The following is a 15,205-nucleotide window of genomic DNA, read 5'->3' as shown; positions in this document are numbered from 1 at the left end:
AGGAGGGAATGTGTGTATAAATATGCTTGCATATAGAGAAAATATCCCTGCAAAAACACACAAGAAATAGATAACAGTAGTCACTTCTGGGCAAAAGGTCAGGAGTACTGGCATTACATACTCTTTGGTATCATTTGAATTTTTTTAGAATTATATTTATGATCTATTCAAAAGTTCTAACTTTTGAGTTTTTTATGGTTCAAAATTTTTAATCTGACCCATATTAATGTGTTACCTGTTCAAAAGAATTCAAAAGAATAGGTAATACATTGATAGGGCTCATATATTTCAAAAATTATTTAAAAGTACACATTGGAAAATCTTGCTTTCTGTCTCCTCTCCAACCTACTCCCACAATTCCTGTCCCCCTACACACACTGAGGAAAAGATTTTCAGTGGTTTCTTTTGTGTCCTTCCAGAATTTCTTTATGCAAATATGAGCAAATTCAAATATATTTTCTAATACCTCCTTTTTTATATACAAAAGATAGCATACTAAAAACCCTGTTCTGTACATTATAGGTCATGTTAATTTAAAAATGTGTATGTATTTGGCTGAGCACATAGCAATTTATTATAATCCTTTTGTGACTTTGATTCTTTACTATCATGTCCTTTCTGCCTCAGGTGGAACAAAATTGGGCCACGTTACAGGGAGGTGAGATGACCATCCAGACAACGCAAGCATCCGAGGCCACCCAGGCGGTGGCATCATTGGCAGAGGCCGCAGTGGCAGCTTCTCAGGAGATGCAACAGGGAGCTACAGTCACCATGGCTCTCAACAGGTGGAAGCAGGGCTGGGAGAATCAATGAGGATGGTGAATCTGTCCCTACCTACGGGTTGTCAAGAAAAATGTTGTACCTCTATCTGTCACAGTTGGCAGTTGGAGCTTAACGCTCTTAGCCCATGGCTAACTACATAGCCATATTGTAATTTGGCTCATATTTGTCCTCATTCACCCCATTACTACCCCACCCCACCCCAGTCCAGCCTTCTGACTTCCAGCTCAAGCCTGCTGATCAAGGGACACGGATTGATTTAGCTTCATCCTATCTTGTGCCCTTTATCAGACCAAAAGCAGCAAGGTTTGAGTAGTACGTGTTTTTAAAGGGACCAAAGGATATGATAAAGCAAGAAGCTTCAGGATTGATATTCCATCTCCCCACAAAATAAATCGTGTTTAGTCATACTTTCACTCATCCAAAAGAAACCACTTTTTGTTAGGGGCTTTAATCCATGTTTTGGCTGGTTGAGAGCTGATTTTACTGACTTTTCAGGAAACTTGTTTCCTTTGCTTATCAATGATTTTGAAATAAGTTTTAGACTATTCAGGAAAAACAGACTATTAGGAAATATTTTTCTTCAGGCATGTTTAGGAAGGGTGCTGCAGAATAGGATACCCCAGTGAAAGATAGTTTCCAAAACTAAATTATATTGTTCCTGCTTGGTTCCTTCTGTTGGTTAATGGAAGAGATTATCCCCATACTATTCTTTTTTTTCTTTATTGCTGACATAATTTTATTTTCAGTGGACCTAGGCATTTTACCTAATAGTTAAAAGAGTGCGGGTCTTAAAGCTAGACTATCTGGGTTTACATTGCTGCTCTGTCACCTAACTAGCTGTTTGACCTTGGGATATTTACTTGCACTTAGTGCCCAGGTTTTCTTCTTCTGTAAAACAGGGGTAATAACAGTAGCTACCATGCAGAGGTGTCATGAGAACTGAGAAAGCCACTGCATGTGAGATCCTTAGATCAGTGCCTGGCATATGGTAAGGCTGCTGTCTCCATGATGTATAACAGCTGTTAGCCTCAGATAGTCACTGAACTCTTCTGACATGCCAGCACTCTACTAGGTAAGGTTGTAAGTAAGGAGTGCTCTAAGATACAATGTCTGCCCTCAAAGAAGTCATACTGTTATTTTGGGGAAATTGATTTAAGTAAAACACTCAGTGAACACCATTACTAAGGGTAATTCACTATTGAATTGTGTAGCACAGACCATGAACATTGTAGATCACCTTCCCTCTTACTTTGGAGAAATTAAGTTGGCCCAACTCTACTCCTTCCTTTCAGAGAGGATGCATAGATAAACTTCCTAAAAGTCACAGCCAGAGTGAGAACCTCCCTCTGGTTTGGTAACCCCTTACTGTAGCATGGAGCCTAACAGGCCACAGTTAAAGACCAGCAAAACTTGGATTCATTGAGCCAGCACCTTGGATATTCCAATGAAGTGTGAGTGTCCTGGGAACCCTATACATAGTGGAAAATATGAGGCACATTCTGGCTCCCTTTAGTGTAAGGACCAAGGCTTATTTCTAAAGGCAAGGAGAGTAATGGTTTCCCCTGAGGGCTTGTTAACAAACTCAGATGCAGCTGAGGTGGCTATAGTGTTTACTCCAAAGGAAGGAGAATGTGGTTCACTGTGGCATAGAGGAGGAGTAGAGATGTTGAAATCTGTTTGCAATCAGAGAGTCCCCCATCCCCACCCCATGAGTGTTGGGGGATGGTGTGTTGCAGCCTCTACTAGGGGGTGAAAAATCAAGCCTGGCAGCCAAGACCAGACTATGGCAGGTTACTAGGGGTTTTCTGATTCCAAGAGAGGTCACTCACTGCCTAATGCCAGGAGGTTTGGACTTCAGACGCAAACCCCTGGTGTTTGCTTCTTTATGGAATAAGACGATACTCCCAGCCTTTCTGCAGAATTTGTTGCTGGAAGTCATCTTAGTGAAAACTACCCTGAGAAATCTGGTCTTTGTTCCCATGGTAACAAAGCGATTTCATAGAGCTGCTTCCTTCTAGCCTGTTTCAGGTGCAGATGGAACAAGCATGGTTCTTTAATAATCACCTGCCCCTCTTCTATGCTGTAAACAGCAGATGTGGGCACAGAGTGAGGAGAGGCAAGCTGCATGATGTGGCAGGTGGGGAATAAGCAGGCAGAGGGGCTCCTTCATCTGCTGGAGGGGAAAGGGGGGTCAGGACAGATGCAGGACAGACCTGTTTTTCAACCACGCTGTTAAAAGAGTTTTGTTGAGCAAGTCAGAACAAGGACCCTGAGCTCAAACAGCCTTCAGCCCACCCTGGCATTATAAATAAGCCAAAGAGGGTATGGAGAAATTATCATTTAAAAAATGTGAAAACTGGGATCCCTGGGTGGCGCAGCAGTTTGGCGCCTGCCTTTGGCCCGGGACACGATCCTGGAGACCCGGGATCAAATCCCACATCGGGCTCCCAGTGCATGGAGCCTGCTTCTCCCTCTGCCTGTGTCTCTGCCTCTCTCTCTCTCTCTCTCTCTCTCTGTGACTATCATGAATAAATAAATAAATAAATTTAAAAAAAATAAAAAAATAAAAAATGTGAAAACTAGTTAATTTTAATTCTTTTCAAAATACATAATAAATCAGCACTCTGAGGAAGGAGACAAGGAGAGAATCAAAATGAACAAATGAAGCACAGCACATTACAGCTCAAAAAACCTCAACATACAAAAATATTCAGTTGAAAAAAAAAAAATTAAAAAAAAAAAAAAATTCAGTTGAACAACCAGAGGGCAAAGGAAGTGAAATCATCATTTGCTTGTTGCAATACGAAGATTAATTTGAAGTTTCAGTTTGTTGGTTAAGCCGTCCTGGATTATATTGCTGCTTAAACAAGTCCGTTTAAGTCAGTACGACCCTAAGGTGCCTGGCTCACTCAGTCAGTAGAGCATGCATCTCTTCATCTCAGGGTCGTGAGAGTTCAAGGCCCACACTGGGCTGTACTGACTTTAAATCTTTTTTTTTTTTTTTAAGTCAGTACAGCCCTTGCATATACAGATGCGTGGTAAGTATTTATAGACTGAGTCTATGTTTGCCCTAGTAGAAATTTACACTGTGTTGTAGACACCGAGACAATTTTTACTTGTGTGTCTATGGTGTATAGGGTTACAACTCGGTGTTATGGGGAAGCAAAGGCAAGGAACTCAGAGTTGCTGTTCTTATGCTGTGAAGACACTTGGCTTAAAAAAATAAGTGAGTTAAAAAAAAATAAGTGAATTGTATTTTTTTAAAGTTTTATTATTTATTTATTTATTTATTTATTTATTTATTTATTTATTTATTATTTTGTTTGTTTGAGAGAGAGAGAGAGCATGAGCAGGGAGGAGCAGCAGAGGGAGAGGGAGAAGCAGACTCTCCGCTGAGCAGGGAAGCCCAGTTGCAGGGCTCAATCCCAGGACCTTGGGATCATGACCTAAGCCGAAAGCAGATGTTTAACCAATTGAGCCACCCAGGTGCCCCAAAGTGAATCTTACTTTTAAAGAAAAACTTACTGTTGTTTTTTTTTTTTTTTAATGAAAGTACTATTGACTTAAAATTAGAGACATTGTTAAATTAAAATATGGCTTTAACGTAGGGACTGGTACTTGTCTAATAAAATGGGATGGACAACCTAGATTAGAAATCCTCTTTGGAGATGGAAGGCAGGTTCAGCACAGCTGCTGCTTTCTCATGGGGATAAAGGTTGGACATTTGTAGTTAAGAAGCTGACGAAAACTCATTTGTAACTCTGGTTTAGAAATTTACTTTTGTCAAAAACTTGTGAAGCAGTAGCTTAGAGACTTTTTCATCCCTCTTCACCTTGTAAGTAAAGGGTATCTTTTCCTAACAGTTTGCTCCCTTCCCATGACATCTAGAGTCAGTGGTCAGAGTAGATTTAGAAATGAAGACCGGTTGACCACTGGAGTCACCACTGCCTTTAGATCCCCTATGGGGAAAGATCCTCCACTGCTTTGCCTGTGGCCCCTGACAGGGGATGAAATAACTAACCTCACCAGCCTGTGAGCTCATCATCCCCCTCAAACCTCTGGTCCTAGATTGCACTGGCTTGTGCAGGTTTACATCCTTTCTTCTAACTAAATGTATTTTAGAAAGGTTATTCAAGAAAATGACTTCAAGTATGTAGAGCTTCAGATGTAACAAAATAGTTGTGGTTGGGTACAGGTGCACTTCCACATCAAGGTAGCTGTCTTCCCTTCACCATCTGTAAAATTCCATACTGAAAGCATGTGCCAGGGGTTCCATGTGGCAGGATATCATCTTTGATGGTCACAGAAATAAGATTATACAAATTGTGATTAAAAACTGTAGGGAATGAAACTGTCGCTTAAGTAACTTGTAAACACAAACCGTATTTACATATAAACAATCCTCATTTACAGCTTCCTTCTCCAAAATACCACACTGCTGCAGCTTTTCTCAAAGAATAGACTTTTCAACTTTCCATGAAGTCTCAGGCCAGAGTGTGAAATATTTTTGTCATGAATCAGTGACAGCTGGATACTGTAATTTATTTGACATAAATTTTTTAGAAAACTATTAAAGATTAAAGATCTAGACACTAAATGATCATTAATTTTACTATTTCTAATAAAGACTTTTGAAAGACTTTAAAATTAAACTCTACCATGTAAAATGAAAAGAATAGCCTTCGTAGTAATTCTAGATCAAAGGCCCCTTTAGTTCTAAATTCATGTTACAGATACCGTGCAATGACTAGCTGTGGGCATCAGATCACCAAGAAGTGTGTCTCAGCATGGAGGGTGATCATAGCTCTTTTCTGTCCATTGGGTTTCTTTTACTGCTTCCTGGAATCCTTACATTTCCCCAGGGAAATGATTATGTCGGTTGCTTTACTTATCTGCTGATCTTCTTAAATGAAAGTGACACTATTGAGTGTGGTACATGTTGCTTTGCCTACGGTCAGGACATGTCTACCGTAACCAGTCCACAGCCCCTTACCCAATCCCACCTACAGCTTGTGACAACGAGGTGTGCCTGCCAAGTTAGTGTCTGCAGCTTCAGAGCAAAGCTGAATCAGCTGGCTTGTATTCAGTGTCAAACCCAGGACTTTGCCCACCTCTGCACAACTGAATGACACCACCTCCTCTACTCCATGACCTCGTTTGATACTCCTTCAGTAACTGTGCAAAGTGGGAGCTGATTCGTTCCCGGGAGAAGTACCAAATTTGTGCTTCTTTCACATTTTAACATCTCTGAAATTTGGATAGTAAATTTGTAGTTATTGGATACAATACTGCAAATTATCAGGCATTTTTCTTTTTCTTGCTGGCACATATCTGGCACAGATAATGGTGCATTTTCTACTTTGTAGCAACCTAGAATCAATAAGAATGGGTACTTGTGCACTTGGGAAAAGCATGTTGCAAGGAAAAGAAAAAAATAGGATACAAACTGCTAGGATAGTGCTCACTGTAAATGGTTAATATCTTTCTATTCTATAAAGTGTTTGCTTTGCAGTGAAGGGAGATTAATTGTTTCATTGTTGTTTCTAGAGGCTAGGAGTTTGAGCTTACCCTGATCATGATCATTTAAAATTTCAAGCCTTAATTTAGCACTACCCACATGTACCCTGAGGCAAAGAAAAGAGCTTGACTTTGCAGGGTATTAGGGTCTTGGTCAGCCATTACTTGTATTTGAAGTCATGGATATAAACTACATTGTTATTATTTAATATTAATTGAATAGCAAGTCTAGGTTGTTGACTCCTCATGTTATCATCTATCCTCCGCTACAAAAGGGCAGTTTTAGATAATCATGCTACTGTTACCATAAAGAGAAGAGAGAAGGGAATCCCTGGGTGGCTCAACGGTTTAGCACCTGTCTTTAGCCCAGGGCATGATCCTGGAGTCCCAGGATTGAGTCCCATGTCGGGCTCCCTGCATGGAGCATGATTCTCCCTCTGCCTGTGTCTCTACCTCTCTCTTTCTGTGTCTCTCATGAATAAATAAATAGAATCTTAAAAAAAAAAAAAAAAAAAAAAAAAAAAGAATAAAAACCTGTGATTGCCAACCAGAAAGGGTTTTTTTGCATTGTCAGTATGGATCAAAGCTTCCACTCTGGCTGATAAACACTCAACCAATATTGATAAAGAGAAGACTGGTAATGAGTGCCTTCTGTCCTCAAACACCCATTTCTTAGATTTAAAGAAAATCTCACATTAGCTTTATAAATCAATAAGACTTGGGTTTTCTCTAGCTATTTACTGTTATCATTTAAAAATTACTCTGGTTCTGGGACACCTGGGTGGCTCAGTGGTTGAGCATCTGCCTTCAGCTCATGGAGTGGTCCCTTAACCCCCAGGGTCCCACATCAGACTTCTTGCAGGGAGCCTGCTTCTTCCTCTGCCTAGTTTCTGCCTCTCTCTGTGTCTTTCATGAATAAACAAACAAATAAATAAATAAATAAATAAATAAATAAATAAATAAATAAATAAATAAATTACTCTGGTTCTATCCAGCAGCACTGGACTTATGTATTCACTGGTAGGCTCATACCCATGGAGCAAGTAGGGAGATCCAAGGACGGGTTAGAAGGGTGGTTTGTCTGGCTTCAGTGCTGTACCTTTATTCATCTTACCCACCCCCTCTGCTGTTCCTGTGCCCACAGTGAAGCCGCTGCCCATGCTGTCGCCACACTGGCCGAGGCCACCTTGCAAGGGGGGGGACAGATCGTCCTGTCTGGGGAAACCGCAGCAGCTGTCGGAGCACTTACTGGAGTCCAAGATGCTAATGGTAAGAGAGCATAAATATTTTATTGAATATCTTCCCTGTTTCCACTTAAACCTTCATGACATGACTGACAGCAGGCCCTTCAGAAAGAGATCGAGCTTTGTTTTGAGTTTTTCTTTATTGATAGGCAATAGATGCCTAGCGAAATTCTAGGAGCCTCTGATTACTTTCACTAGTAGGAGACTTGGGGTTTGCTGGAAGGAAATGCCATGAAAATGGCTATCTAACTGAATTGTTTATTTGAAAAATATTTTGCTGTGATAGAACTGAGAGGTACTTTAAAATTTGCTATGGGGCACATTTTGTCCTTTACTCTCCCCTGGGGGTAGATCAATGGACCTGGGGGTCTTTTGCTATAGCAGAGACCCTCCTATGGGCGAGTGCATTGTGGTAAGGTAGTATGTTCTATCTCAAGAAAGGCACCACCATCTCACACAGGGTAAGCCAGCAAGCTGTGATGAAGGCATTTTTCTGATTGGTGCCATGAGTCCACCTCTTGGTGAATGTGGCCTCACCAAGGACCTCTGGATTTAGCCAATCCACGCCACCACCCTGCCCTTCTTTCCCAGCTCTTTGACTTACTGAATATTATTGATTTCCCGAATAAAGAAAAGGGATAATGTTTGTGGAAATATGGTGGCAAAAATTTATAACTCTAGCCCAGTTCTTTGGATCCACTTCAGCAGGCTCTGGAAGTCAGTTACCAAGACTTGGGCTGCCAGGGGAAGTGCCTCAGAAGTCTGGGTCAAAGAGAAGGACCAGCCCCGTTCTGTGACACTCTGTGATTATTTATTAAACTATATGTGGTGTGTGTGTGTGTGTGTGTGTGTGTGTGTGTGTGTGTGTTATAACTAGGTTAAGTAGGACAAAATTAGGTTAAGCAGGGCAAATGAATTAGTCCATGATTTTTAGATTTCTTTTTAGTCTTGAAAAGAGAATAAATAATAACATATTCTTATTTAGACAGAAAGTTCCTTAATGACATCAGTGGCTAAAAGAAAATTTCCTGGCCCTTTTTAAAGGATGGGTCCCTTATAAGTGAATAAAGTCAGTTGGAAAAGTCTTTGAAGAAGACTGTATCCTCCTTTGGAAGAGAGAAGAGGAAAGTACATGTGTCTATCACCCAGAAAGAAAATAATATAGGAAATGTAAAGAGCCCCTGTGACTCCTGAGAATCATTTTCTTAAACAAACAAAAATCAAATACTACAACTACACCCTGCTTTTTCTGTAGGGTTAGAGGCTTCCATGAACTAACCCTAACAGAGATAGACTTGATTTTAGCCAGAACATTGCAAGTTAAAGGGCATGAAATGGACCATAGGTAGACTTAAGGAAAACCTCCCTCTTTAGCTAGAATCCTATCCCTACTTCCTTACTTTATGCTATTCCTCTTCTGAGTCCTAATCTACCTTGAACAGATAGAATATCTGGCTCTGTGACATTCTTTTGAAGCACAGATTGCTGTTATTCACCATAGAACTGCCACAAATACTTCTTTGCCTGGGTCTGATAGGAGAATGTTCTCCCTTCTAATGGTCTTGACCTGTCTGGGCTAGGAGAATAGATAGCTTTCTAGTTCTGGCTTCTTCTCAGATGAATTTATAAATAAGTATAAGGACCCTGGTGGTCTCTGGCCAAGTAGACCCATTCAGCTATACAGTAAAGATGAACCACACCCACTACCGTTGATTCCTGGAAACTGCCTCGTTTCAGTAACCTTGGGGTATATGAATCGGTTGTGTTGATTTCATGTAGTTGGCTGTGTTGGTGGTAAGAGAAAATTCTGGTCTACATACTAAAAGCCAGTGGTTCCCAAAGAAGGCCATCCCCAGTTTGTGACTGCCAACACGTGCTGAACTACAACGTGGGAGTTAGAGTTAGCACATTTTCAGCACAGCTTTCCACATCAATCCAGGATGTCGAGGTGCACCTTACCCCAGCAATTTTAGGGGAAGGCCAATCATTTCATTTCTCCCTTGGAAATCGGGAAAATGAATCAAATATTGAATATGATCCAAATAATTCTGATGTTCCTTCTGCCTTCTGTCTTAGACATTTTACCCAGAATGCTATAGAGTTTACTGTGGGACAGGAACCATATTTTTCCCATGTAAATAGATGATTAGTATCTGGATAGACTTTCAGGGATTCTCTTTTTATTATTCTTTCAGATTATGTCCTATTGCCAAAGCTTGTCCCTTCTGTGATGACAGCCTTATGATGTCTGCCAGTAGACCAAGTTTATTATCAGGAAGAGTTCTATCAGGAAGAACCAGATGGTAGCAGAACTAGGTGCTATTTAGAACGCCACTAATAGGGAAAAGGAAATACATCCGATTCCAGAGTATGATTTAAATAAAAATCCTCCTAGCAGACAACTTTTCTAGGAGCAATCTGGATATTGTTTAGGCCTGAAGCAGAGGGAGTTTTTGTGTCTTCTGGGATGGAGAACCATTGTGTGTAGAGCTTGATGGAGTATGGAAACCAGTGAAAGATGTCCAGGCAGCAATGATATACAAAGCAGTGTCCTGTAGGACAGTAGTTTTCAAGATAATGACCCATGTATATGTGCAAGTTTAATTTCTGGGTCACCAAGGGAGGTTGGACAGAGACCTTGCACCCTGAAGATGGCACCCTGGGACTTTGCCCCACCCCAGAACTAAGGGAACTGCTCAGGCATTAGTATACTTTATTTCATTTATGCTCTCCCTTTTTTGATAGCGTTACTAAATGGGTCTTTGATCTCTCTTTAAGATGGAATTTTATGGTTTGGTTCGATGGAAAGTTTTTTATAGGTGTCTTCTTTTCATTGAAGTGCAGGTAGAGTTGCCTAAGACTGGGGAAGGCCCGTCCATGAGTGCCTTCCTTTCGTCTTCTCTTGTCTGTCCTTTCCTTTCCTTACCCCTTTCCTTTCTTTTCTCCTTTCCTTTCCTTTCCTTTCCTTTCCCTCATAGTCATTCCTTGTGCCCCCTTCCCCGCAACGCCTTAATATAAAAGGTTGTGCAATCTGTAAAGGCAAGCCTACACAAGGATAAAGGGACTCTGTGACTCATAGTCACCTCTCACCTGACCTTGCCACCCATGGTTAGCAGTCTTTGGGCAACCAGCCCTACACATATTTTTTTCTTCCATCCTATTTCAGTAAAAATAATTAAAAATAGGAACTATATTGACCTTTGGCCAATTCTTTTGAGGTGCTGTTATGTCTGAGATCATATTGCATATTCATGGAGCTGTCTTTTATTCCTAAAAGCTAGATGGGGCGGGGGGGGGGGCGGTTACTGAACAGATAATTCATAGTTAATCAATACAGATAATGGGAATCATCTGCTTCAACTGTGGTCCCATTAAGCCTCTTACCAGAGCTGCTAAGAAAGTATCCTATATTAAAGATATAACCCCTTAATTTTTTTAAAGATCTTATTTATTTATTTGAGAGAGAGCAAGCAAGAGAGAGAGAGAGCAGGCGCACAAGCCAGAGGAGAGGCAGAGGGAGAGGCAAAGAGAGAACGAGAAGTAGACTCCTGTGCTCATCAGGGAGCTGATATGGGCTCTATCCCAGGACCCTGGGATCATGACCTGAGCCAAAGGCGGATGCTTAACTGACTGAGCCACCCAGGCACCCCAAAATATAACATCTTTAATTATATATGTTGCAAAGTTTTTTTTTCTCCAGTTTATTTTTGTCTTTTGCCTTTACATTTACATAGGTCCCAGATCAGATACATATATATATGCTTCTATGGTCTCATTTTTTATTTTAAATACTATAAAATATCTACAGTTTATTTTGGAATATGGCATTAAGTGGGAATCTGAATTGATTTTTCCCCCTACATAATCCATTCCAGTACCATTTATTCAATAAAAAGATTGAAGTCCATCTTTTCTCAACTGATTTGAAATGTCATTTTTATCATATGCAGAATTCTTTTTTCTTTTTTTTAGTTTTTTATTTTAATTCCAGTGTAGTTAAATTAACATAGTGTTTTTTAGTCTCAGATGTACGATATAATGATTCAACAATTCTGTACTTTACTGACTGCCCATCATGATAAGTGTACACTTAATCCCCTTCACCTATTTCACCCCTCCCCACCTCCTCTCTGGTAACCATCATTTTGCTCTCCATAGTTAAGAGTCTGTTTCTTAGTTTGTCTCTCCTTTTTTCCCCTTTATTTTTTTATTTTATTATTTTTTCTTTACATTCCACACCCAACATGAGGCTGGAACTCACAACCCTGAGATCAGGAGTTGCAAGCTCTACTGGGCATCCTGCTTTTATTTCCCTTTATTCATTTCTTTTTTTCTTAAACTCCACATGTGTGAAATCATATGGTATTTGTCTTCCTGACTTATTTCCCTTAGCATTATAATCTCTAGTTCTATCCATGTTGTTGCAAATGGCAAAATTTCATTCTTTTTTTATGACTGAATAAAATAATATTCAGGTGGGAATAATATCCCACCTCTTCTTTATCTTTTCATCTATTGGATGGATGCTTGAGCTGCTACCATAATTTGGCTATTGTAAATAATGTTGCTATAAACATCGGGATGCATGTATCCCTTTGAATTAGTGCTTTTGTATCCTTTGGGTAAATACCCAGTAGTAGTACAATTACTGGATCCTAGAGCAGTTCTATTTTTAACTTTTTAGGGGCCTCCATACTTTCTTCCATAGTGGCTGCACCAGTTTGCATTTGTTGTTGCAACAACACTTGTTGTTTCTTGTGCTTTTGGTTTTAGCCGTTCTGACCAGTGTGAGATGGTATTTCATCGTAGTTTTGATGTGCATTTCCCTGGTAATGAGTGATGTTGAGCATCTTTTCATGTGTCTGTTGGCCATTTGTATGTCTTCTTTGGAGAAATGTCTGTTCATGTCTTCTGCCCACTTTTTAACTGGGTTGTTTGTTTTTTGGGTGTTCACTTTTATAAGTTTTTTTATATATTTTGGATACTAACCCTTTATTGGATACGTCATTTGCAAATATCTTCTCCCATTCAGTAGATTGTCTTTTAGTTTTGTTGTTTCCTTTCCTGTGCAGAAGCTTTTTATTTTGATATAGCCCAAATAATTTGTTTTTGCTTTTTATTTCCCTCACCTCAGGAGACATACCTAGAAAAATACTGCTATGGCTGATGTCAGAGACGTTACTGCCTATGCTCTCTTCTAGGATTTCTATGGTTTCGGTCTTACATGTAGGTCTTTAATTCATTTTGAGTTTATTTTTGTGTATGGTGAAAGAAAGTGGTCCAGTTTCTATTTTTTGCATGTAACTGTGGAGTTTTCCCAAAACCGTTTGTTGAAGAGACTGCATTTCTCCTGTTGTACAGTCTTGCCTCTTTTGTCAAAGATTAATTGACTATATAACCATGGGTTTGTTTCTGGGCTTTCTGTCCTGTTCCATTGATCTTTGTGTCTCTTTTTGTGCCAGTACCATATTGTTCTGATTACTGTAGCTTTGTTTTTCTCTTTCAAGATTGTTTTGGCTTTTCAGGGGTCTTTTGTGGTTCCATACAAATTTTAGAATTATCCTAGTTCTGTGAAAAATGCCTTTAGTATTTTTATGCATAATTCTTAAATAGACTGTACAAGGTCTTTTGTGTGGATTTTCTATTTCCATTCATCTATTTGTTTTGTTCTTTATAGTATAATATTTTATTGTGGTATTATTATTAGCAGTTAGTGAAAGGCCTATCTCCAAATTTGGAAAAAATTCAATCAAAATTCCAAAAAGATTTGTGTGGCGGGGGGTGTGATCTTTACAGTGATTTTAAAGTTCATTCAGAAGAATTAAGCCTTTTTTCCCCTTAATTTTACTTCCAGTGTAATTAACATATAGTGTTAAAGCCTTATTTTAATTTAACTAATTTAAGTGTTCTCCTCTCCTTCTGCCCCATAGGGCAGGGGAAGTGGGGAGTATTCATTATCACAGAGATGGACCAGGAGTGGGAAGCAAGTGCTCTTAATACTGCCCCAGTGAAATGAATGAAACACTAATTGTTGCTGGAGGAGACACTGTCCCTGTAGTTAGACCAAAACAGGTGCGTCTTTCTAGATTAAGAAATTGTGGCTGTCTGTTCTGTTGATGCAGAATTCTATAGAGGCTCAATTCTTACCCTTTGAAATTTTAATTTCCCGTTTTTCCCTCAATTTCAATTTTGTTTTTGTGAGGGTGAGGCACAGCCCCCCTTCCAGAGTACTCCGAGCTAGGAATCTGCATTCTTTCCCACTTTTGACCTTGCTTTCTGTCTCTCAATTCCATTGTCTTATTAATTTTATTTATTTATAAACATTTATATAGTGCTTGCTGTGTGGAAGCCCTCTGCTAAGTGTTTTATGTGCATTGACTTACTTAAGACTCAGAATAATCCTATGAGGTAAACACTGTTACCCCATTTAACATATGGGGGAACTGAGACATAGAGTTTCAGTAACTTGGCCAGGTTCACACAGAGAGTGGCAGAAGTGGAATTTGAATTCAGGCAGTTGGCTTCTGCACCAATCAGCTATGCTGCCTCCCTTTGATGTGACTCCACAAATACAGAGTGATGACATCTCCCAGCATCCAACAAATAAGTTTGGGAATGTCAGGCCTTTCTCCCCATCCCTGCTAGAAGCCACTTGCCTTTGTCGAGCTTGGCCACAGTGCCCTCCTCTGCCCCAGCTGTCCCTGATGGCTGTAGGGGGCCTATGGTGGTTTCTGATGTCAAGTGCTCCTCTGTCCAGCAGCCCTCCTCTCTGCGGGCATGCACTTCCCTTTGCTAGCCTGGGGGAGCCCATAGGTCTGTGTTTCTCCAGGTGCAGAAATTATAGAACCATTCAATGATCAGTTATCACATTTAGTGAGATCACTTTGTAATTAGTGAACATGTCTTCTTCATTTGATTGAGGAGGGGGTGGGTGTCGTTTAGAACCAAGGACATTGTTTGGGGGCAGGGAGTAGATGATGTTCCCAAGGAAGTAAGCCCAGCTTATGAGTTGTTTCCTCACCTCCTAAAGCTTCTTTCTAAGCCCATCTGCCACCATTCAGTTTATGCCAGAGTTCTTTCAGCATTCCCCCCTTTCTCTAGGGAAGTAGGAACCGAGGTGGTAGAAAGGGCTCTGGGGAATGTACATTTCTGCCCAGAGCTAGTTGGTGGCTAATTTTTTTCCCCTGCTCCTGACTGTGCCTTTCCTTTGGCTCTGCCTCTAGCCCTTGATTGGGTCACGCCAGAGAGTTTAGAAAATGCATCTTTCTCCACTACCTGTGCTGTCCTGACTGAGACCTGGGGCCAGCTACTTTCCTCCTGCCCTGGATGGGGAGAAGTGGACTAGAGGGCTGGAACTATTTAAAAATTAAAGCTGATTACAAGGCATTAACATTATACTCACAGAAAGAGCAACCGTTCTCATTTCTCTGCCATGCAATATGTCCCTCTTTGTTCTGACAAAGCAACAGTCCCGCTGCCTGAGGGTCCCCCGTAAGACTCATCAACATAAACTTCCTACAACTAGAAGACCCCACTCAAATCTTGCTACACTGTAAAACAAGTGTGCATTTTACTACCCATTTCAACTGCCAAATCAAGCTAAATCAGTTTTTAATTCCTTTAGAAAAAAAAATTCTCTTCATACTGAACATGTTTTCACC

The 15,205-nt window shown here is 40.3% G+C and overlaps 1 protein-coding gene across 8 annotated transcripts in view; it reads left to right on the top strand.

Annotated features, from left to right (window-relative positions):
* The window catches only part of NRF1 (nuclear respiratory factor 1), a 138,604-nt gene that overhangs the window by 99,101 nt on the left and 24,298 nt on the right, over nucleotides 1–15,205 (top strand). For all 8 annotated transcript variants that reach the window (XM_025471625.3, XM_035698613.2, XM_025471623.3 and 5 more), the window contains 2 exons: nucleotides 628–785; nucleotides 7,445–7,569. In XM_025471625.3, the coding sequence (XP_025327410.1) occupies nucleotides 628–785; nucleotides 7,445–7,569 (283 nt within the window). The remainder of the gene's footprint in view (nucleotides 1–627; nucleotides 786–7,444; nucleotides 7,570–15,205) is intronic.

This window comes from Canis lupus, chromosome 14, assembly GCF_003254725.2.
Source record: "Canis lupus dingo isolate Sandy chromosome 14, ASM325472v2, whole genome shotgun sequence".
Taxonomy (NCBI): Eukaryota; Metazoa; Chordata; class Mammalia; order Carnivora; family Canidae; genus Canis; species Canis lupus.
The sequence above is the reverse complement of the archived record's forward strand: the minus strand, read 5'-3'. Positions and strand labels throughout refer to the sequence as shown.